Below are 22746 nucleotides of genomic sequence, written 5' to 3' on the forward strand. Positions count from 1 at the left end.
TGGTCCACGCCGGGGGCGTATAGCGCGTCGACTCTATGCTGATTGTTTCAATAAAATACAGTGATGCTTAGTTGAGTCTTATTACAAGAGTCAATGTCACCTTGGGCGCTCAGTGTGCGTCCCCGGACCTACAAGCACCGGGCTATGTGCTGGCGGTGCGGGGTGCACACGAAACCGTGCAGCAGACATCTCTCGTTGGACACGTCTTCAAGTTTCGTGAACCGTTAATCGTAGGAGGAAGACATTTTCAACATTTTATTCAGTGGTGCAGAGAAAGGAATGAAATTGCAATGCCAATCGAAACTGGACAACGACGAAACAACGATCCGTTCACTTTGATAAAGTCATTATGTGAATATGACTGCTAGGAGAGCTATACATTATTCACATGTACCTGCTGATCTGATTGCTAGGAAATGACTTCTTTGTTTACTGGTCAGTTCATGGACAAAATCGATCAGAATGTGTAAGAACAGCTTGCCTGTCAACAGTGCTGCATGTAGATGTATGGTTGCCATGGGCACCCAGTGTCATAGCAACCTGTCAGCACCCTCTACAGGCTGTAAGACTTAGTCATTCTATGCATAAGCGACTACGTTGATAGGACGATGGTACAGGAGGAAATGATTTTAAATGTCGCTAGTCTTAGCGGACAAAACAAACACAGTTGAATGTCGAAAGCAGGCTTAACTTGAAGATAGTCTTAGAATTGATGTCTGGAAGTATATATATATTGTGGTCTTGAAGGCATAATGAGTACAATGTAAAAGAGCCCCGAGTGCGTTCTCTGTCAATAGCAGAGCATCAACACTGGCACTCTAAGGAGAACTATGCCTCATCGCATGCCAAATTATTGTAGCCGGCTCCATTGCACAACTACTCCAGCTACTAGTAATCCCAGTACAAATGCAGAAAGTACAGTCGCCTGTGAATGTGTGGTCTTGCTTTTGTCATCAGCACTGGCCTGAGATTGAGAATCGAGTCTAGGCATACAGTAAATCAGTACAAAAACACATGTATACACACACGCACACACACCATGACATATACACACATGTGCACGCACACATACACACACACACACACACACAGGCACATGAACACGCACAGAGAGACAGACACACACACGCACAGCATAGTGCCAAAGCTCCTATACAGAACCTAACAACCCTGCACCGGTACGATGTGTAGACGATCATCACTTTAAAGTTACATGTATGTTAAATGCATAACGTGTCATACATTTCATTTGGCCCTTTTTCTACAACGGGTTTTCATTTGAGTGAAGGTTCTTGAACACAAGCAAGAATGAATGGAACAGTGCATGCGCCTAATTCTGGATTTGTAACATTTGATGCATATAGTGGGGGGGGGGGGGGGTGGGAGAGGGAGAGAGGGGGGGGGGGGGGGGGAGAAGAGGGAGAGAGGGAGAAAGATACACAGAGAGACAGAGACAGGCGGACAGAGACACAGGAAGAAAATATCGATTGCAATCATAATGGCAGGGTAAAGACAAGGGAAAGCATGTTGAAAAGGTACTTCAAAGTATACACATTACCTGCTATCATTGATAGGTATTGGCTTGAAGGGCAACAGCTAGGACACAGAGGCAAAGAAACAGAGATACTAACTATCAGATATCAACTCAAGTACACAGATACGTAGGATGATGTGTTTCACACAGAGCAATGCAAGGCTCTCGCATTTGACAACTACGGCGAGAAAATGTCGATTTGATCCTCACCAAAGCACACAAACATCACATGACAATGTCATGTTTGTGTGCCAAGGCTATGGTATGTCAGAGTAGCAACCGCCATCCGGCTTGTGAGTCATCGTACTGATTGCTTTTCAAGTCGGGTGATGAAAGAATGCATGAGAAAAGTACTAATCAAGTAGTGTGCTTCACTGTCCGAAGAGTACTCAACACCCACATAGGGCACAGCCTTGTTTTGGAGCCATCAGTTGCCTGATGATGGTAGTAATACGTGAAAGTCAGAGTTGCGACACAGCTTCCAATCTCTCTTGTGAGAGAAGTACTAGCATGCTCGTGCTCCGAGACTCCATGCTTAGACTGAAGCATTAAAGAGCCCCGGTGAAGTAATGTGCATTTCCACTGACTACCTCTACAACAGCAACAACAACACGCAGGGCAGTTGCTATGATTGAAGTTCTTACGTGGAACTCTTGCCAGGTCATGTTAGTGTCATTCCTGAACCAGGCACGGCCGTCAACAGACTCTGTGACTATGAGCAGGTAGGAGACGTTGCCTTCGTTCGGCGGTTGCTTTCCGTATGGTGGTCTGTTCAGCAGAAGGGCCGTGGGCTGGTCGAAGGCATGCGCGATCACGCAGTAGTTGATCTCGCACGACTCGTCAATGTCAGCCAGGTGCTGAGCATAGCCGTGTGGACAGAGGTGCGGCCACGACTCCGGTCCGAGCCACAACCCATAGCCAACCTGGGCACCCCACACAGCCAGCAAACACACACAAAGACCATATTCTACAAAATAATCTACTTGCTGCAACAGATTGACAGATGCACGTTAGTCCTGTGCAGTCCTGTGCAGTCTGCTGGCAACACAGTATGCATTTACAGTCCATTTCAAAACTATAGACGCGTACCTAGGCAAAAACCGTTATGCCAGCTTCTATACCACATAAAATCTGTGATCACTTTGTGCATAAATTTTCCAAATTGGGCGTCTGTTATCCAATCGTTTAGAAACTATATAAGAGTAATTGTGGAGTGGACCTGAGCAATATTCCGAAAACTATTCTCAAAAAGTTCCAGCCAAATTTGAAATATTTCAAAAACACTGCGCGTCTAAAGTTTTGAAATGGACTGTAGGAAACTTTCTTCCCCGAAGAGGACCGCAAAAGGAACAACAAACCCGTGTCTGGGACAAGTTCTAACGTTGCAGGTGTATCCTGGGCTCCTCAAAAAGTACTTCTAGATACAGACCATAGATTTCAGAGTTTCTGTTTTTTTTTAGAGTGTGCCAGATTGGCTTTGCACATCCATTGGAACTCCGCCGTACTCTCACGGATCCAGCTGGATGCACATACAGCTCCTAGAGCAGTGCATGGTGAGTAGGTGCCTTCAAAGATCCAACTTGAATCACATCCGCTACATGCACAGCCCACTGCATGGGTGGTAGATGAAGAGCCAGTCAACTGCAATTCCCAGAGGCTACTAGTAAAGGCCAAACGACCATATTATTTCCACGCAGTCTTCGATTTTCAGGAGCACCTCTCCGTCATCCTACCTTGTCCAGAGGTGTTGCCTTTTCACTGGGGCTCGGCAGAATTGCCAGCGGATTGCCAACCTGACAGCTGAAAAACCCTGATAGCAACGAAAGCAATCGAGAGCAATGAATTTGACAAAGAAAAGAGAAGCAGATTAGCCAGGACAAAATCGGTTACAAGTACTTGTACCAAATGCTGTAGACAGCAAGCTGTTTGGGCCGCCATACATGTGTGACATTGTAAAGTACGTGTAGGTCCTGGGTACCTGGGCAAGCAGGTACAGTACTTTCTGGAGTACAAGTTCAACTTTCCCTCTCAAAACACCTGCCACGACTTCAAGTGTCCGTCCTGCAACTCTGAAGCTTCGACACAGTACAGAGAAATTCAATTTTAAATGTAGTGTTTGCCTCGGTGAAGTGGGGTAACCTTTAACTGTTACAGTGAAAGTGCAGCAGTCCAGTAGACTATGGGTACATAACACGAAGTACAGGCTTCTCCGGCACACAGCCTGGACTCTACACATACACCAAACAGTGGGTGTAGCCTGCACAGTGCAAATACATCAAGAAACTACTGCATTCCACAGGAACTCTGAATGGTATCTGAAGTTCGAGGAAAACTGGAGTCAGACCAGCTGCTCAGAAGCTGTATCCGTGAAGATTCCCACAAAGGTAGTCACCAGGCAAACACATCACCGTGATCATGAGCCTAGTTTTGTAAGACCAGTAATGTTAACGAAAAATTTATAGGATCAGTCAGGGAAGTGAACTGCCTGAAAAGAGAAGAAAAAAACGCCAGACCCACCAGGACTCGAACCTGGGACCTTGCTTGTCATGAGCAATGCTCCAACCGCTGAGCTATGGGACCAGGCTGAACCTAGAAGGTGCTGACAAGTGTTTCACTCCAAAGGCAGCTCACAACACGTGCCACACATACTGATGGCACTTGGGTCTTTTTCCCTCCCCCAGGGGGCCAACCACGGTCAGTTTCTGGAAACTACCAGAGGCACGGTGAAAGAGAGTGATTAATTTTTGAAAGGATTGGGAGAACTTCAAATTCAAAGGATCAGTCAGGGAAGTGACTCAGGCAGTTCACTTCCCTGACTGATCCTTTGAATTTGAAGTTCTCCCAATCCTTTCAAGAAAAATTAATGCTAACGATTTAACGAATTTGAAAAATTCGTTTTTACATTTGAAGTCGTTACGTGCAAAACGATATGTACATGTACAGACATTTTCCGATTCTGAGACAGAATTCGTTTGAACTTCACCTCGCTAACCCACAAAAGTCGGGAGATTGCTAACATTGATTGACGTTAAAATATCTGGTCTTACAGTGCTTGTAACTACTGGTTCCAAACTTAGAAGCTGGTTTATCACCACTGTCCACGTGTGTCTTTTATTAATTTTCATAAGATCAAATGAGCAGTGCTCCTCTAGGCTCTAGAATTAAGTACTAGGAAGCATACCGGCAAAAGGCACAGAGAAGGCAGCTCCACGTTCATAATCGTTGCTAACGCAGACTTTGAGGTCGTGGCCCATGAGTAGAGGAATGAAGAATTGTGGACAGCTTTGACCACTCGACACAGGATTCGGTGTGCTGTTGCTGTAAACACCTCCGAAGAGAAAGCCGTGTTGTTTCGGCACCTTCCCCGTGGCGACACACCAGTACGTCTGATAGGTAGCGGTGGCCGACACACCCCGGCTGTGACATACCTGTATGCCAACAAAAACAGATAGTGACCATAAAGGATGAAGCAGTGCTGGTGAGGTGTTAGGTCACCGAATGTCTCAGTACTCCTTGTCAGTTTTGTGCCATTTTGTCGCACTCGCTGACTGTATAAGATCTGGTTACATTGGTGGACAGTTAGTCATAACTCGTAACATTTTGTCCTTCTCCTTTTTCACCCGTGCTGTTGTCTTCATACTGACTAAATGCGAGCCTGCCAGCTACACACAGGTAAGGCTGTCCAGGTGGCTTACATAGTGTTCAATGCCACACAGCTCTACAGGACTGTCTACACACTGGGAGCAGAATGGGAGGAGATATACCCATGTATTGTGGTGGCAGTGTCATGCTTAGAATGGGAGGAGATATATCCATGTATTGTGGTGGCAGAGTTATGCTTAGGTGATTGTCAAACAACAATACTAACCACTGGCACTGGATGATGGGTGGCACCTGAACTAAAACACGGAAACTGAAGTTCCCTTGCCTGCTAGCTTGGACATGAGCTTAGCTGTGACCATGGCTACAGCCTCTGTGGATGTAACTGTAACCATAGAATGATACTGTATGCATGGTGTAAACATAACTGCAACCATGGTTACACACACTGTGCATGTCACTGTAACCATGGTTACACACACTGTGCATGTCACTGTAACCATGAATGCACATGCCTTGATGCAACTGCAACCATAGTTACACACGTTGCAGATGTCTGAATTGCCAACACTCTTGGTGCTAACAATCAATACTAGTAGTGATAGTGACTGCGTTGTTCTTACACCCGGTGACTTCAATAGCTGTCATAAGTTGCATTCTACACATCACTGCATGTGTCACGGTTTACTCACACCTTCATGATGTGCTACATTCACACTGCTGTATGTTATAGTCTCTTGTTACTCCAGTAATCATCACATTCTGGCCAGCTCCCTACACAACTCACGTTCAAACTTTAGGCTGTGTGTTGCTTAAGAACTTTCAAACCGGATCGAGTTCAACCCGGCTTGAAAGTCTGGATGGTGGAAAATAGGTGGGTGATGCTATACATGTGCATTAAGAGGGATGATGCAGGGAGATTCCTGATTTGCCACCAGAAGTCAATTTCTGGAGTCCTGTTTGGTCTAGTGACAATAGAGCGGGAACTCCCTCCTCCCCCCCCCCCCCCCACTCTTGGTGCATCTAGGTGGCCATGAAGTTGAGACCTTAGGTCGGCGGAGCTCCCTAAACCTCACCACCACTGCCACGATTCAGGTTGTGCGTGCTTCCCATAGCTGCATCTCATGGAAGGTTGGCTCGATCCGGGTCGAACTCTGGGTCCAGAATATGTAATGCAAGGCACACGGCCTGCTGCAATCTGAATGAGGGGTGGGGTGGGGGTGGGGGGTACTACCTAAACTCCCAGTACTTACACGTTTGTAGCAAGTATCTATTCCCCAGAAGCCGCAGTCATACGAATGGATGTGGCAGGATGGAACCGTCCAAGACTCCGTGTAAGTGCCTTCGTGCAGGTACACTGGTTCATAGTACAATGGACAGGAGAAGTCGCCTGTGAAGAGGGAACAACACATGTGCATGCAGCCAGCCAGAATGGTTCATGGCCTTCATGAACAATATGTATTTACAGGTTACTACATACATTGCAGTGGCATGGAGAGCTTTATGGTTTGTTACTTCCCGACAGGTTGGCCCGAGGACTGTAGGCCCGACGGCTAACGCGGAGGGCACTAACAAGCCATTCATCGCCCTTGCTCGAAAATTGGCAACCGATGTTTCTGCTAAAAAAGCAATGAAATTTGCAGTGCCATATAAACCCTGGCACTTCCTTGAATCCCCTCTATTTTGTTTATCTACATACCAAGCATACATTAAACGTACCAGAACGTGCCGGCATTAAATATCCGTCAAAGGTTACGATCAGGTCCAAACTGTCATGCACAAGCTATTCCAGAACAAGATTACTATAGCATTGCCGTATTTTTCCGGTTGTAAGTCGACCTTTTACGATTAAAAATAGAAGGAGAAAGGGTGGGGTCGACTTACAACCAGGATTCGACTTATAACCGGGAACTATCAGTATCTTACAAAAAATGACCTGCACTGTATGCACGAGTGCATCATGTGTACACATTTTTGCCAGTTTATTGGCCTTTTTCAAGGATTGGGACGTTATACCCTCCACTAAGGGATGTTCACATGATTTGTTAATGGGTTAGTAGCAGGGAGTGGTTAGTAGTTCTTCTTTGGGTGAAAACTTGAAAACGCAGAATTGAGACCTCCGAATACGGGGGTCGACCTATAACCGGGGTCGACTTACAACCGGTAAAATACGGTATACCTTAATCACGCTGCTTGTCACAAAACGGGCATCACTGATGCGTCTGCCTCCAAAGTTCATGATGTGGATACCAAGTACAAGTATCCTTTGCCAAAGTATAGCTATGATGGTAAGGACCTCGGGGAAACAGAATACTGTGACCTCGGTGTATGTGAGTGTTGCGGGAGAATCCAAGTCAGCTGGAGGGCAGTTCACTCATTGTTACAATGTGCATGCTACATTGATTCGCCAGGAGTGGTGGAAGCAGTGTTTTGATTGGTGCAGGCATACTATAGCCATTCATACCTACTGAGGTGTTGCGAATTCGGTGGTAGTTGTAGAGTGACAAGGTGGCTGCTCCAAACAATGGAGCTCGCATTTCCTGCCAGTCAGTCAAGTGCCAGTCAGTCAAGTGCCAGTCAGTCAAGTGTCAGTCAGTCAAGTGTCAGTTAGTCGGCAGAAAACAGTCATACCTAGTGTATGCTATTGTGGGTATGCAATGCATGAACTCATTACTAGCAATAAATACATGCCGGTGGCCTAAATGTTGGCCTGGCCACGAGCTGGTCAAGCGGACTGGTTCTGCCGGGCCTTGTCTGCATGCACGTTGCACGACTCACCAGATAATGGATTCTTTTGCAAGAAACGTGGGCACAAGTCGCGGTTGTAGGAGTATGTAGAGGAGCAGTTCTGGAATACGCCTGCAAACGTGTAGTTGTTGGATGCATTCTTGCAGAGCGATGCTTCGCCAGAGTTTGCCTTACGTGACATACAGGAAAATTCACAAACACAAGTCTAATTAAGTCTGAATCCCCACATACTGTGTGTTGTACTCCTTGTATCACTAAGTGACTCATGAGAGTGCAAGTTTGAGAAGCGCTGAACTCTAGTGTAAAGTAAGACTGTGGTTATGCTGCAGAGGAAACAATACATACTTTAAAGGCATGCACAGCCGTGCACATTGGTTTGGCAAACACACACACATAGCTGTGGTGAGCTTGTTATGCTTGTAGACGCAGTAAGAGATTCCGTGAGAGATTTCACGCGTTCGTGGAATACCAGCAACAATGTGACATAGAACCGTTAGGATACCTACGTTTTCTAAAAATCGGGCAGAGCGGCCAACCTAAATGTCCTGCTAAAAGTTGAGCATAGTTCACCCATAGTTGTGCCTACGTTGCAGCTTTCTTATACGTCTAGACCTATGTTTTTCAGAATTTTCGTAGTTTGGAGAGTTACATCTTTCCCTGTATTCGGAATGTAGGTAGCAATATCGTATGCATCACATGAAGTAACCACCTGTGGACTATGAAGCCTGTAATAATCAATATGACTCTCCTGAGGTGACATCTCAGTGTGCTGTGTGCTGTTGTTCCTTGCTGTGTGCTGTTGTTCCTCGCTGTGTGCAGTGTGGACATTCTCATGCATGTTTACTTGTCTGCTTGTCTGTGTCATGAATGATCATTAGTTCATTACCTCCTAGCATGACGTTATTGCGCGCCAAATACGGTTTACCGTGTGCATGCGCGCGCTCGTGCGCGCGCGCCAATGATGTTGACAATGCTAAGCTTGCATGCGTGACAAGTGGTTCTAGTAGTGGCAGTTGGGAGAGACATGAGGTTCTTGATGGTTTGATCAAGGTGTTCCCGGTTGGCGGTTTTTTGCTCTTTACTCTAACTTTAGTCTAAGCCTTTATCGTAACTATTCATTACAACCCAGAGCCGTGTGTGTTGGCTGGTCTGCCACGAGGTTGTGTGCGGGGGTAGTTGGGAGAGAGAGAGAGAGTGTGTGACTATTACAAGCCGCTGCCAGTATTTAATAAGCTAAGCGCTTGTTGACTCTTTACAACATCTTTCGGCAGGCTCTGATACATTGCTCTCATAATTATACCTACCATTTTATGTTATTAAGTATTAAATTTTATATTCATTAAATACATTCACTGGGTTGCAATCAGCGAACAACGACCCTTAGAGGTTTCGCAATATCGCTAAGCAAAAATGTCAATTTCTGACGTGTGTACTACAATGGAATTCCCGATTTCGGCGTACATATAATTGTGCAAGATTGTGGATGCTTGGCAGCCCTGATCAGATTGTTCATTCATACAAGCAACAAGCATGATACTGCTGCTGTTGCTGCTATCATCGTTTACCTTATAGTTGAAGCTTGGTGAGTTGACGTCGGTGCAACCTCTGTGCGTGTTGCGGGTCATATATTCCCTTGATGCAGTCGCCAGCCTTGACGCAATCTGTGCATACGTGAGTAAGCGAGAGAGAGAGAGAGAGAGAGAGAGAGAGAGAGAGAGAGAGAGAGAGAGAGAGAGAGAGAGAGAGAGAGAGAGATGGCGTTGTAGAAGACGAGAAATTAAGCTGAACAGTTGCATTCCTGATAAGCCATGGATTGGATAGGACACACATGGAGTGGTGTGTTATCTTGTCACAGCTCAGATAACGGTGGAACAAGACTGCCATACACAAAATACACCAATGCCCACGCAATGAAGCACAAGGGTTCTAGAATACCCAATCTGCTACTCATAGTACATGTATCTGCTATCTGTGGGGTTTTAGGGGGCGTTCGAATTGTCTTCATCAACTGCTCGAACAAATTGTTAAAGGGGAAGTTAAGGCAAAAATTTAAATTTCACCAGTTGTAGTCTTCGGGGTGCTGAGTCGAATGGTCTTGGTCCGAGGAAGCTGAGACGCTCCCTTCCTACTTGAATCCCAATCGAACTCGCGCACTTCCACCGAAACTGGGTGACTGCGCCCTTCTAGATGGGGATTTGTATGCAAAATCTCACTAAAAGCGTCATTTCGTTCTTATAAAAGCACGGATGACCGCGATTGGCCCATATGTTGTAGTCTTTTGGACGCTGAGTCGATTGGTTTTGGTCCGAAAAGGCTGCGATGCAGCGTTCCTCCTTTATTCCCAATCGAACATGGCTGAACAAGTGGTCACGTGCTCCTGGGTGCCCAAATCATCTGGTCACCACGCCAGCAGGCGACAACTTTCACACCAAGGTTCAACTCAAGTGACAGGACTGCACCCAAAAAAGGTCAAACAGGCTAGTAAGTTGTACCCTGCAGGCACGGTGACCAGGTGACTGGTGTACGCATTAGCACGTGACCGCTTGTTCAACCATGTTCGATTGGGAATAAAGGAGGAACGCCGTATCGCAGCCTTTTCGGACCAAAACCAGTCGACTCAGCGTCCAAAAGACTACAACATATGGGCCAATCGCGGTCATCCGTGCTTTTATAAGAATGAAATGGCGCTTTTAGTGACATTTTGCATACAAATCCCCATCTAGTAGGGCGCAGTCACCCAGTTTCGGTGGAAGTGCGCGAGTTCGATTGGGATTCAAGTAGGAAGGGAGCGTCTCAGCTTCCTCGGACCACGACCATTCGACTCAGCACCCCGAAGACTACAACTGGTGAAATTTTATTTTTTGCCTTAACTTCCCCTTTAAAGGAGATTAGTTGAGGTGTCCCAATAGAACGGTTTCTATCATTTTAGAGTTTTTCAGAGGAATTGTCATGGGTATAATGACGTCCGATCGGATCGACCATCTCTACGTACCGACTCCGAACTCTTCGGAACTAATCCACCTCTCCCATCGGATGAGGTGGAGTTTCGAGGAGTTTCGTTTTTCTGAAGAGGCCAATAGGCCACCTCTTCAGAAAATCGAAACTCCTCGAAAAGTCAAAGAGTGACAATTCGAACGCGCCCTGTAAAGTGGCATGATGCTGTACGGGAAACGTTGCAGCATTCCCATTTGAAGTTTACTTTCTCCATGCTCAATATGTCCTTCTCTCAGGCTATCAACAGCTATCCCCACCTCAATGACTGTAGGTGCAGGAAGCTCTGGCAGTGCAGCTGAGGTGATCATAAACTCGATTGGGTCACCCTGCTTGTCCACCGCGACCAAGTTGTTCATCAGACCTTGTTCCCAGTCATTCACAGAGAGACCAGGTGCATACGGAGGCCCGCCGAATGTTCTGCACATAAACACATGGCACATTAATTAAAGAGACTGAGCAGCCTGTTAGCTTTTTAGGCTCACTACCGGTGCAAAGTCAAAGACCGGCGCATGCCCAATCTCTGGACAGGTAGCTGTGTCCATCTTTTAAGGTCTCCTTGGCGAAGGTCATAGCATACCGCTTGTCACACACTCTCCTTGGCGGAGGTCATAGCATACCGCTTATCACACACAGACTGAACATTATGGATTTGGACAAATTACAAACGTACCAGGACTGAACAACACATACTTCTCACTAGCACTAGCACTACAATGAACGTTGAACACCTTCACATAATATTCACCTTGTTGTCGACTGAGTCCTGTTGGCCTGGAAGTTTTGAATCTCCTCGTTGCTAACGGTGTAATTGAACTGGAAGCCGATTGATATCATAAATCCGGCGGAGGCAGATGCCTTCACTGATGCTTCAGTTTGCGACTTGCTCTCGACAAACTTATTTGTGACCTTAGATGCAGAACGAATGGAGGAACAAATTAATTGATGAACAAGTGGAAAGTAGCTGCTTGCCCTCATGTTATCAAGTACTGTGGAGGAAATTCATAACTATTGAATTCAGAAACTGGTGCTAGCAGAATTCCTACTTCTACAGTCAAATCTGCCGTTAGCGACCTCTGCTGTAGGCGACCATCTACCGTTAGCGACCGATTTTCAGTGCACCGACGGTTTCACATACAAACTGATCTGTCCAGAGCGACCATCTGCAGTGCGCGACCAGCGACCGCGATTTCATGCACGGTGGCTGCATTCAAATCTGCTGTAAGCGACCGCGACCCAGGTTCAGTCAGGTGCGAAACTGTACTTGCCAGTGCGCTGTCAACTGCAAAGTGTGAAAATGCGCTGTCTTGCAAGTGCGATCGACTGGCGCCTGGCCTGTACTGAGGCTGTGCTGTAGCTCTCAAGTCCAGGCAGTGTCGATCCACTGCCGTGTCGCATACGCGTAATACGGGTATGGTCGTCGTTGAATATCCAATAAAATGATATTAAAAATCACATTATTCTCGTCGATTTGAGTACATAGAAGCATATACCTGGTATGCCGGATTTACCATACATCTGCCGTAAGAGACCATCTGCCGTAAGCGACCGCTTTTTCTTGCACCAAGGGGCGGTCGCTTACGACAGATTTGACTGTACCATCATAATGCTATTGGTTATTCTTTTTAGAGATTTTTAGAGCTGTACTATCAAGTTGTGCCTGTGCAGGCTTTTGTGAACAAATTCCTCAGATTCTCTGAGTAAAGCAAATAATTACCAGAGAAGCAAACGTACAGTCCATTTCAAAAAGATTAACATTCAGGTTGTGGTCTGAAAAAGCATGAAGATAAGGGAAATTCGGACAACAAAGTACATAGAAGGACTAGCTTGTTAGGGGGAGAGAGTATGTTTTGCACATGCCTGTTGACATGAAATATCACCCACCTGGGTTTCCTGGGTGAATGCTCCGCCGACTATAACCGATCTGATCATGTACGTTCCATAGTCTCTGATAATCAGCTGTAGCTCATAGTCAGCCATGCGTGATTGGTTATTGTGGATCATGTCGGCAATCAGAAGCAGACGCTGCTTCAGTGCAGGGGCCAGAGTTGCATCCGGCTTGATATCCACCTCATATATCTGGTGTCGCAGTGACGCACGCGTGGTCGTGGATTTACTCTTGACCTACCAAGCGTACAAGTCACAAGATCATATGTGTCTATTTAATTACAAAACAGCATTTTTGCCACTACAGTAAGACCTCGCATAACCGCACACGTCCGTTTTTCACAAAAATATCCAGATAGGAGAGGGAACCGGATAATCGAACACACATACTGTATGTATGCACGGCATATGCTGTAAATCGGTAACCAGCGATTTTCGTCCTTATGGCGAGGGATCCGGATAAAAGAGGACCGGATAAGCGAGGTCTGACTGTATACCAAACCAAGATCTGGAAGAGCATAATCTCGTAAAACCTCAATACAGACTGATAGACTATGGCAATCAGTGATGTAAAACCTCAATACAGACTGATAGACTATGGCAATCAGTGATGTGCCTAAAGATGCTCTGAAGAATCCAATTAGCCAAGACCTCACATGGTCTCTTGGTACATGTGCAGGCAAATCATCACCAAAGGAAACCATGTCTTTGGAAAACTGTTCATGGTCTGTCTTAGCCTGCTGGTGTTCTATGTTCAAATAACATTTACAAAGGCACTGTGTGAGAATGTGCATGCTGGTGGCTTGCATACAGAAAACAATTGATCCCTTGGGCCTAGTCATTACTATTGCACGTACATGTACTAGAATTTCTTCGAAGTCCAACAGCAGAAGGTGAGCCATGAGTCATTTTAAAAGTGCTGATCAGGTGACAGGACAAGCAAGCCCTGTGTTGGGAGCAGCCACTTTCTTCTTCTACTACACCTTAGGTGCAACATCTCAGTTTCATGACAGGATCTTGAGAACTGTACTATGCCATTGAAAGCACTATGCACTGAAAACACATGCCGACAGTGGACTGAATACACATGACAGTATCGGACTTTATACACATAACGACGTAGGACCGACCTGGTTAGCTTTGTTACTTTGATACTCCTCGGAGAAGCTCCCGCTTATCATTTCATAGGACACGTCCAGCTTCATGGACTGGGAAGTGGTACTGCGATACTGGCGGAAATCCGAGTACATATCCGAGAACTCTTGTACCTGCAGGGAATAGCGTGCAGGGAATAGCGTGCAGGGAATAGCGTGCAGGGAATAGCGTGCAGGGAATAGCGTGCAGGGAGTAGCGTACAGGGAATAGCGTGCAGGGAATAGCGTGCAGGGAATAGCGTGCAGGGAGTAGCGTACAGGGAGTGTGCAGTGTACTTGAAGTAGATGAAATGCTGAACATCCTACACCAGTATACAGTCATGCATGTAGCCTTTCTTGTCATGTTGATAACCAGTCATGGTATACTAATTATAGACAAATCCAGTTTATTGCCATGGTTGAACTCATGCATACTATGCAACACAACGAATGGCCTTTCGCTCCATCATCCATTGTTCTATGATCTTAAAAAGGGCTCAGGCTTCCTGCAGCTTCACCTCGGAAAGGAATTCGGGTGGACACACCCATTCCCATAGCGATGCACATTCGAACCTTGTAAGATAACGGAACTGGTTTGGTTGTGGAGCGCTATGGGAATGGGTGTGTCCACCCAAGTTCCTTTCTATGATCTTGCTACCGAATTGCAGAACACGTGGCTCTGGTAATTGCGAAAAGCTGCCCTATCCGTAGTGTGTGTCCAACACTGACAGATATAAGTAAGATGTTGTGCAGTCAGAAGGTGCAACAGCTAGCATAATACTCACTGATGTGATACTGACATTCAACCACCTGATGGATAACATGGACAACACGTTACATTTTGGTCCTTTCTTTTAAATTAAATTTCTTTTAAATTTCATCCTTGGCCCTCCAGCTGAGTCTAAAACTAAGATTAGACGAACAAAAAGGTTTTTGCCATAAAAATACTCACGATAACACTCATAGGAGGGTCACTGGTTCTGTTCTGTGGTCCATAATTTCTGCATGACTTTTAAATGAAAAAATATACTGGCCAACAACCCTTGCTCAAAATCAGATTACTAGTACACGGGGGTAGGCCTTTGCGGATAATGCCGGCAGAAAAATTGGCAGAATTCGGTACTTTTTCTGGTAAGTTTCATGCATGTTTGGTATGTGGATAAAGAGATGGAGCAGAATTCGAGGAATTGCCCGCCATAAGGTGTGTATGGTTCTGCCAATTTCACTGCTTTTCGAGCAGAATCTGCCACCTTTTCGAGCATTATCCGCCAATGCCTGGGGGGGGGGGGGGGGAGTGAAGTACTGACGTGACTAAGTTTCAGCGGGATGGTGAGGACATTGTCCGGAATGAGAAAATTGCCGTCCGGTGTGACCCGACAGGTGTTGTAAGACATATCGGCAAAAAGGTTGAATTTTTGCCATAAAAATAGTCACGATATCACTCATAGGAGGGTCACAGGTTCTGTTCTGTGGTCCATAATTCCTGCATGACTTTTAAATGAAAAAATATACTGGCCAACAACCCTTGCTCAAAATCAGAATACTAGTACACGGGGGGGGGGGGGTAGGCCTTTGCGGATAATGCCGGCAGAAAAATTGGCAGAATTCGGTACTTTTTCTGGTAAGTTTCATGCATGTTTGGCATGTGGATAAAGAAGTGGAGCAGAATTCGAGGAATTGCCCGCCATAACTTAAGGTTTGTATGGTTCTGCCAATTTCACTGCTTTTCGAGCAGAATCTGCCACCTTTTCGAGCATTATCCGCCAATGCCTGGGAGGGGGGGGGGGGGGGTGAAGTACTGACCTGACTAAGTTTCAGCGGGATAGTGAGGACATTGTCCGGAATGAGAAAATTGCCGTCCGGTGTGACCCGACAGGTGTTGTAAGACATATCGGCAACGTATCCCATGTTCTTATTGTTAAGATTATCCCAGCCGGTTCCGGGCAGCGCTTCTAGACGCATGCTCACACCTTTAGTTCAGGATAAAGACACAAAGTTGGACTGTGAGAGTTAGACAAAGGTCTCTACAATGTGACTTGGAATGTTATTTGCACATGAATTCTTGCCGAGTGTTGACATGCACGCACAGTAACACTTTCTTGGTTTAATGGCTTCAATGTCTTCCTCCATGCAGCTTAAATATGCTCTCATTCAAAGTTTGGACTTTCAAAACGATTTCCTTGCTGTATGCAGCTGAAGTCAATAGTTGTATAGCTACAAATGCCTATGATCTCAGTGCCATGGCGCCAGCACTTCAGATACACATCAGTGAACTGCATGTGGCGGCGCATGCTTCGTCTTAATACCCACATTCTTTATTTTGCGCTGCATATTATTATTTCGTTGGCTCGTTAATTCGCAGATTTCATCGCTCCGCAGGTACCCTCAACCTCAGTTACTCCAGTCTTTGTGCAATTGTTAGTTTTGTTGCTGAACTGTCCTCCCTGTTACTTTGCTACCTTCCTCCTCCTTCCTACACCCGATTTCTTTAACTCCTTTATCACATTCACTTCCATGTAATTGGGCCTGTAGCCCGTGTGTACTTGCGAAGTCAAATAGAAATATACATACATGAACATACATAATATACATACATGGAAATTTTTATTTTCATTGCTACAGTATCAGGTTCGGCCTCATTTCCTCTGTGCTGCGCTGATGAGTTCACAAAGAACGAAACAGCATGCTGTCCGCAGATTGAGTACATGTACATACCCCAACTCAAATCTGTGGACAGCAACTGTTTCGCTCTGTTAGAGCTCCTCAGCACAGCTCAGAGGACCGAAGCGCAGCTCTTCGCAACGAAATACGTTTCCGTGAAGCAAAGCATTTTTATAAAGAGCTGCAATCTGCAATCTGCAATCTGCAATCTACATACCTGTTGCTTCAGCACACACCATCCAGTCTGGCTTCACGGGCAAGTTGGCTGTGTTGATCCTGCTTGGCACACTCCCAGCAGCTGCCCCTGTACCAGCTGTCTGCTCTACTGATGATTGCTCTTGGGAGTGTTCGCCTGTCACCACAGAGGCGCCTAGCACAGCCATTGATAGTAGGTATGTGATCCTGAAGGGGCCGGCTGCCATGACGCTGGTTCTGTGTTGTTTGCTAACATATAAATAATTATGAACGTTATCGAAAGGGAGAAATTAGAAAGAGGACATTTTTGAGATTGGACTTGGTTAGATGTACAGTCATATTTTTACATTCGCAACAAAAGCGGTCACTGTAGGCTGCAGCGCTGGCTGGCAAGGACAGTACTTTCAGCTTGCCGGTGGCAAATACATGAACTGATTATACCCACGTACTGTCCATCCATACATGGCCGTTACGTGCAGGTCCTAGCAGAATATTTTACAGCCTTGAAATGAGAAGCACACCTCGATTGCCGTGATCATGTGTGCACGGTCCGTTCACGACATACCTTTCTAATCGATGCCCTCTCCTGCAGTCCTGGTTTGGCTTTTGTCTTCAGCACATAGACAGAGAGCAGAAGTCAAGATCGAATTGCGGGCAGGCTTGGTCGGCGAGGAAGAATGATAGTGGTGGTGGTCCGAGGCCAGAAGACGGCAGACGCGATGGTTCTGGTCCAGATAGAAACGTTTGATCCACTTTATGTCCAGTGTTGCGTCCTTCAGCGGATCGGACTTGTGTAAACGGGCCAGCTGGAGTCGTTCAGCACCCACTGGCCCAGGCCTGAGGCTGAGGTCCGCCGCATTGTGCGTCTCAACGATCCCATGCTATATCCGAAGGTCGGGCCGTATAGCAAACAGAGAAAAGGCTAAATAATTAATTAGAGACGGAAAGTCAGCTTGTCAACTCACTGTGTCCTCAGTCTTTCTCGGACCGGCTGGATGCAGGATATCCTCAGATAGGATGTGCATTCAGAACAGCCATCTGGTTTTTGGACCCGTAGACTGCGCATTCCCGAGGAAAACATCTAACCAAGCTTTGCAACACGACTTGGCACTTTATGTCGTGACGTCAACGCAAAGCCACATCCTTTCCCATCCGAGCACGTGAACGCAGGGGCATTATACCGCTGTAGCGCATGGTGAAGGCTTGAAACCGAAAATATTACGGCGTCCTTGACATAATTTTTTTAATCAAATGACAGGTACGTAGATCTAACAAGATGTCAGGAGTCAAGACTCCGACAACAGAAGCCCTGGGGTAAAACTGGAGCACGGAATGTCATGCATTGCACCAGTCCACATCGAGCTTGGCAAACAACAACAATAGTCAATAGTTTCAAGTGAAACAGCAAGGTATGGTATGTGCACCATGCATCTACCCACCGATCAACATGAGCCTCCCGCCACGGTGGCGGTTTCTGAGGCAGCTATTGTTGTCACAATGTGTAGTAACGTTTTTAAAGATTTTTATTATCCAAGTGTGCCTGCGCAGGTTTTGTGGCTGGTTTTCATCGGGTTCTCAACACTGTTTGTATTGTACTGAAAAATGAAACAGCTGTACAGTATCTCCGACCTTGTGATGTGTTGTGATCAGCTGACATGCAGCATTACGCCAATATACCATCGGGACTTTACACGACATTCTCCACTGTTTTCGTCGACAAACCCACTCTGAGGCTGCGAACCATGTACCCATTGTGTCAAGAGTAATAGGCGATTCAGACTGAGGCCAAAGTCACGTGTAAACTTCAATTTCCATGGTGATGCAGTCGTGTTTCAAATTCTATGCGCAATCCCTGATCAAATAAGTCTGAGTCGTAGAAACGTGGTCACAGTCACTGTTGGCCGTAGTCTAAATCGCCTATAAAGAAGCTCCCTGTGTACTCTTGACTGTACAGAGTTCGTTCTGGTGGAGACTGTCGGTGTACATGTAGACTGCTGGCTAGAAGGTGTGCTGATGATAAACCACACAAGCAGGTGTTGGCCGCGATGTCAGACTGTCTAATCAACTACTTCTGCGTGCAGCAGTATGGACTATGCAATCATTCGGGGGTTCAGCCCCTTACACTAAGTTATAGCCTGGTCCCTGATACGGCTGTGATCGCTCTCAGCTCAGTCCGATTTCCTAGTCCTTGATTTGTGACACATACTAGTAGGTGACTGGTGAATGGTGAATAGACATGATTCTACAGACCGCCTTACGGCTACCTGCATGGCGGTCTGGGACCGTCCACGAATCTCTCATCAGAGCGGATGTGCTTCAACAACAGTGAGCAGGGGACAACAAAGTACACATTCCTCACAATCTTCAGACTTGACTGGTAGGTAGTAGACAGACGGAGAGCGAGGGAGAGAGAGAGAGAGAGAGAGAGAGAGAGAGAGAGAGAGAGAGAGAGAGAGAGAGAGAGAGAGAGAGAGAGAGAGAGCGTGTGTGTGTGTGTGTGTGTGTGTGTGTGTGTGTGTGTGTGTGTGTGTGTGTGTGTGTGTGTGTGTGTGTGTGTGTGTGTGTGTGTGTGTGTGTGTCCCATATGGTGCAGTGGTATGTGCAGCGATTTCTAATCGATAGGGTGCGGGTTCAATTCCCGACGATTATGGTCATACGCGTCTTTCTTCTCTTTCTCAGACTCTTTCTGACTTTTCTTTCATTCTCCTGGGTGGTTACCAACAGCCAGTGCATGCCGAGTGTGTGGTGTGATGTATGTGCGGGAAAAAAATAAAAAAGACCAAAAAGTAGGGATTCACTGGCCAGAAAAAGCCACTTCATAGCTGTGTGGTGTAGACCAGGCTGAATAGTGGCGGCCAATTCTTCAGCCTGGCAAGCTGTTGAATCCCAGCACAAGTTGCTATGGCTTCAGCTGTAGCATCGCTATCATCGCCTCCGGCGATGGGCGTCCAATGGTCCAATGGTGTGTGTGTGTGTGTGTGTGTGTGTGTGTGTGTGTGTGTGTGTGTGTGTGTGTGTGTGTGTGTGTGTGTGTGTGTGTGTGTGTGTGTGTGTGTGTGTGTGTACCAGCTAGTTCGGTTGGTGGGTACACTTATGCCAGATAGTGTTGGGCCTGTTGCCAACGGGCTCGGCTGCTTGAAGGTGTATTGTTGTACCTACCACCTTTGTTGGTTTCACGGTTCATATACTTTCCATTTGAAGTATACATACCTGTTAACCATGGACTGCTTCTGGCTAGATTAAGTTAACTCTTGTGTAATCAATGGTGCTAGTGAAGCTTATATCAGATCCACTCTGATTTAGCCACCCACTCTAGTACCAAGTATTACCTTCACTGGGGGCAGGGGTAACTGCAGTTGGATACCGGGACGACGGATACCCTGATGCCGTCAATCCTTTTTCTGCACCTTGTCCTCACCCACTTACTGAGGTGTGGTGAGCCCATAAGTGGGATCATTTCAAGTCCACCCTAGTTCGGGGATTTCAGGGGGTGTCGGCCGTTGGGTGGTTCAATGGCCAATTGAGTCATCTTTCCAAGATTCCTTTTGCGTCTCTCTCCCCTCTCTCGGGGAGATCCACGTGACCAGTTTTGGCAGTGTGCAAGTACAAGTACAAGTACAAGTGTGTGTGTGTGTGTGTGTGTGTGTGTGTGTGTGTGTGTGTGTGTGTGTGTGTGTGTGTGTGTGTGTGTGTGTGTGTGTGAGAGAGAGAGGGGGAGAGAGAGAGAGAGGGGGGGGGGGAGAGAGAGAGAGAGAGAGAGAGAGAGAGAGAGAGAGAGAGAGAGAGAGAGAGAGAGGGAGAGAAAAAGAGAGAGATAGCAGACACCTGGCATTGAATGAGCCATTCTCGTCTCCGGGCAATACACGTGCAGTCAAAAGATATACTTCAGAAGTACATGTAGAGCGACGGGTAAGTAGGTATATATACTGTGAGTGTTGTCTGAACTCGGAGAGCGTTAGAAGGTAAGTTTAGAATTATTGAGCAGTGCTCTCGGAGCACAACGTTCATTAGCAGTCACACGCTCGACTGATGAGGGGCGGATTCTCCGAAACATTATGCCAGTTATTCCTGTAACTAACATTAGTAACATCCAGCCACTGGGCAGTTGGGGCCAAAGCAACGGTCTCTCAGTGGCAGGTGGTCTTTGGTTGGAGGTTTGAACCACTTGACCATACAGTAGTACTGATGGATCTTTAGTTGCTTGCATAACGCAGTGTAACTATATCAACGTGTGGTTATGCTATTTCCACTTTTGTTTTGTTCTGTTTGCTTTCATCACAGCTGAACAGGCCAGGATGCTTGAATGTAAACAACCTTTGTTCCGACGCATGCTGTAAGGATGTTGTAAGGCTGTACTTGCGCATGTTCAACTTGTAATGTTCCTAACAACCACATGACACATGTATGTACTCAATCTGCGGACAGAACTGTGCCGTCCTTTGTGGACTCATCAGCGTCGCACATCGGAAATGAGGCCGAACCTGATTATTATAATATTATTATTATTTTTGCTTGTTCGCGTTGGCATCAACCTGCATAAAGCAGGTATATAGCCTTCGCTTAAGCTGCCATAAAAAAGAAAGCTCATCCTAAGCGAGAGGGCTAGAGGGAAATATAACGATAACGAGATACAGAATACAAAGAAATCCAATGAGTTCAACATACAATTCAAAACAAGAAAGAAAGGAAAGAAAGTCGAATCTACCGATTGATCCATCAATCGACAAACGAACCTGATAGCAATGAAAATTATATTTTCCAAGGCCAGATTTAAACCAGGCCCGGACGTACTTTGCCAGAGTACTCAAACTGACAAGTCAGCGACCTCTGCATAACACAATCATGTACATGTATGTACATGACGGTACATGTGCTCAATCTCCTGTCCCGGACACCTAGCGTTTTCGACCTACACCGCCTGTGCCTTCGAAACAACACCCTCAGCTGAGGAACCCTGCATGTAGTTTTTATCCCAAGATGTTGTTGTTGTTTTTTATTTGAATTCGCAATACCAAACGGGCAATAACTTTGCCAATATTAAAGCCCAATTACATGGAAGCGAATAAAAGAATGCTAAGAATGAGGCACTGGGGTGGATATTATTTCAAGTGGAAAAATACTGATCCCGGGAGGTACTACAAATAGGTACATGTAGAATGAAAATCTGAAAAGGCCATGGTACTGTCAGATGGTAGTCGAATAGGAACACTTTCCTTTCCTCATGCCTGCATGATTGAGGGTCGGTACACTCAAGGTTGACTGTGTTGTGCAATATGTGCCCTGACGGCTAGGTACTAAACTAAAGCAACATTTACTGTGAACGTAACAAGACTCCATGCTGCGTTTCAACTAACTATGTATCATATGAACTAAGATGTTGCGAAATCGGCAGTGAACGTGTCTGCTCGAGCTCCAGGACCAAACGTTGGAGCTCGCGCTTCTTGCCGACTGGGACACTTGATCTTGACTCACTCACGACTGCGTCTGGAGCACACGAGAAGCCGTCGAACCTTCCACTCAGCCACTTTTACTTTTTCCTTCTGCTGCTTCTCCTCCGTGATGTGCTAGTTGCGCCTTTTCTCTCTCTCTGTCATACTAGGTGACATAATTCGCATCTTTTTTGGCGCTACACTCTTTTTTTTTATTTTTTTTATTTTACAACGTTTCGGCACTTGGCCATCATCAGGTAATAACAATGAATACCGTGGAAGCCACACAAGAGCAGTATATACGCAGAGTGTAGCGCCAAAAAAGATGCGAATTATGTCACCTAGTATGACAGAGAGAGAGAAAAGGCGCAACTAGCACATCACGGAGGAGAAGCAGCAGAAGGAAAAAGTAAAATAACGGAACTGGTTCGGATGTGATATGCAGCGCTATGGGAATGGGTGTGTCCACCCGAATTCTTTTCACAGATGAAGCTGCAGGAAGCCTCAGCCCTTCTTCAAACATAGTAATTGTTAGTAGTATTACTATTAGTATTACCATGATTACAGT

General features: G+C 46.1%; 1 protein-coding gene across 2 annotated transcripts; it reads right to left on the minus strand.

Moving 5' to 3' along the window:
* Positions 1 to 228: 228 nt before the first annotated feature.
* LOC135810141 (macrophage-expressed gene 1 protein-like) lies at positions 229 to 17657 on the minus strand. 2 transcript variants are annotated; one of them, XM_065323607.1, is made up of 15 exons: positions 17315 to 17657; positions 16772 to 16998; positions 15697 to 15863; positions 13891 to 14028; positions 12758 to 12997; positions 11622 to 11782; positions 11134 to 11293; positions 9448 to 9543; positions 7913 to 8051; positions 6388 to 6524; positions 4716 to 4962; positions 3268 to 3344; positions 2179 to 2457; positions 1559 to 1596; positions 229 to 983 (listed from the first exon to the last, which is right to left on the minus strand). In XM_065323607.1, the coding sequence occupies exons 2-15, from the start codon at positions 16974 to 16976 to the stop codon at positions 851 to 853; spliced, it is 2217 nt and encodes a 738-aa protein (XP_065179679.1). In that variant the 5' UTR covers positions 16977 to 16998; positions 17315 to 17657; the 3' UTR covers positions 229 to 850. The 2 variants fall into 2 exon arrangements, with proteins under 2 accessions (XP_065179679.1, XP_065179680.1); XM_065323608.1 differs by lacking the exons at positions 15697 to 15863; positions 16772 to 16998; positions 17315 to 17657 and adding an exon at positions 15201 to 15314.
* Between the last annotated feature and the right edge of the window lie 5089 nt (positions 17658 to 22746).

Source organism: Sycon ciliatum, chromosome 2 (genome assembly GCF_964019385.1).
Source record: "Sycon ciliatum chromosome 2, ocSycCili1.1, whole genome shotgun sequence".
Taxonomy (NCBI): domain Eukaryota; kingdom Metazoa; phylum Porifera; class Calcarea; order Leucosolenida; family Sycettidae; genus Sycon; species Sycon ciliatum.

Bases quoted from the DNA above. Each gene is read 5' to 3' on its own strand.
- LOC135810141 (XM_065323607.1), bottom strand. From the start codon at position 16,976: ATGGCAGCCGGCCCCTTCAGGATCACATACCTACTATCAATGGCTGTG. The intron at 8,052-9,447 runs GTAAACGATGAT...ATGTCACGTAAG, and splicing joins CACCAAGCTTCAACTATAAG to GCAAACTCTGGCGAAGCATC. The intron at 3,345-4,715 runs GTATGCTTCCTA...CGTTGCTATCAG, and splicing joins CTTCTCTGTGCCTTTTGCCG to GGTTTTTCAGCTGTCAGGTT.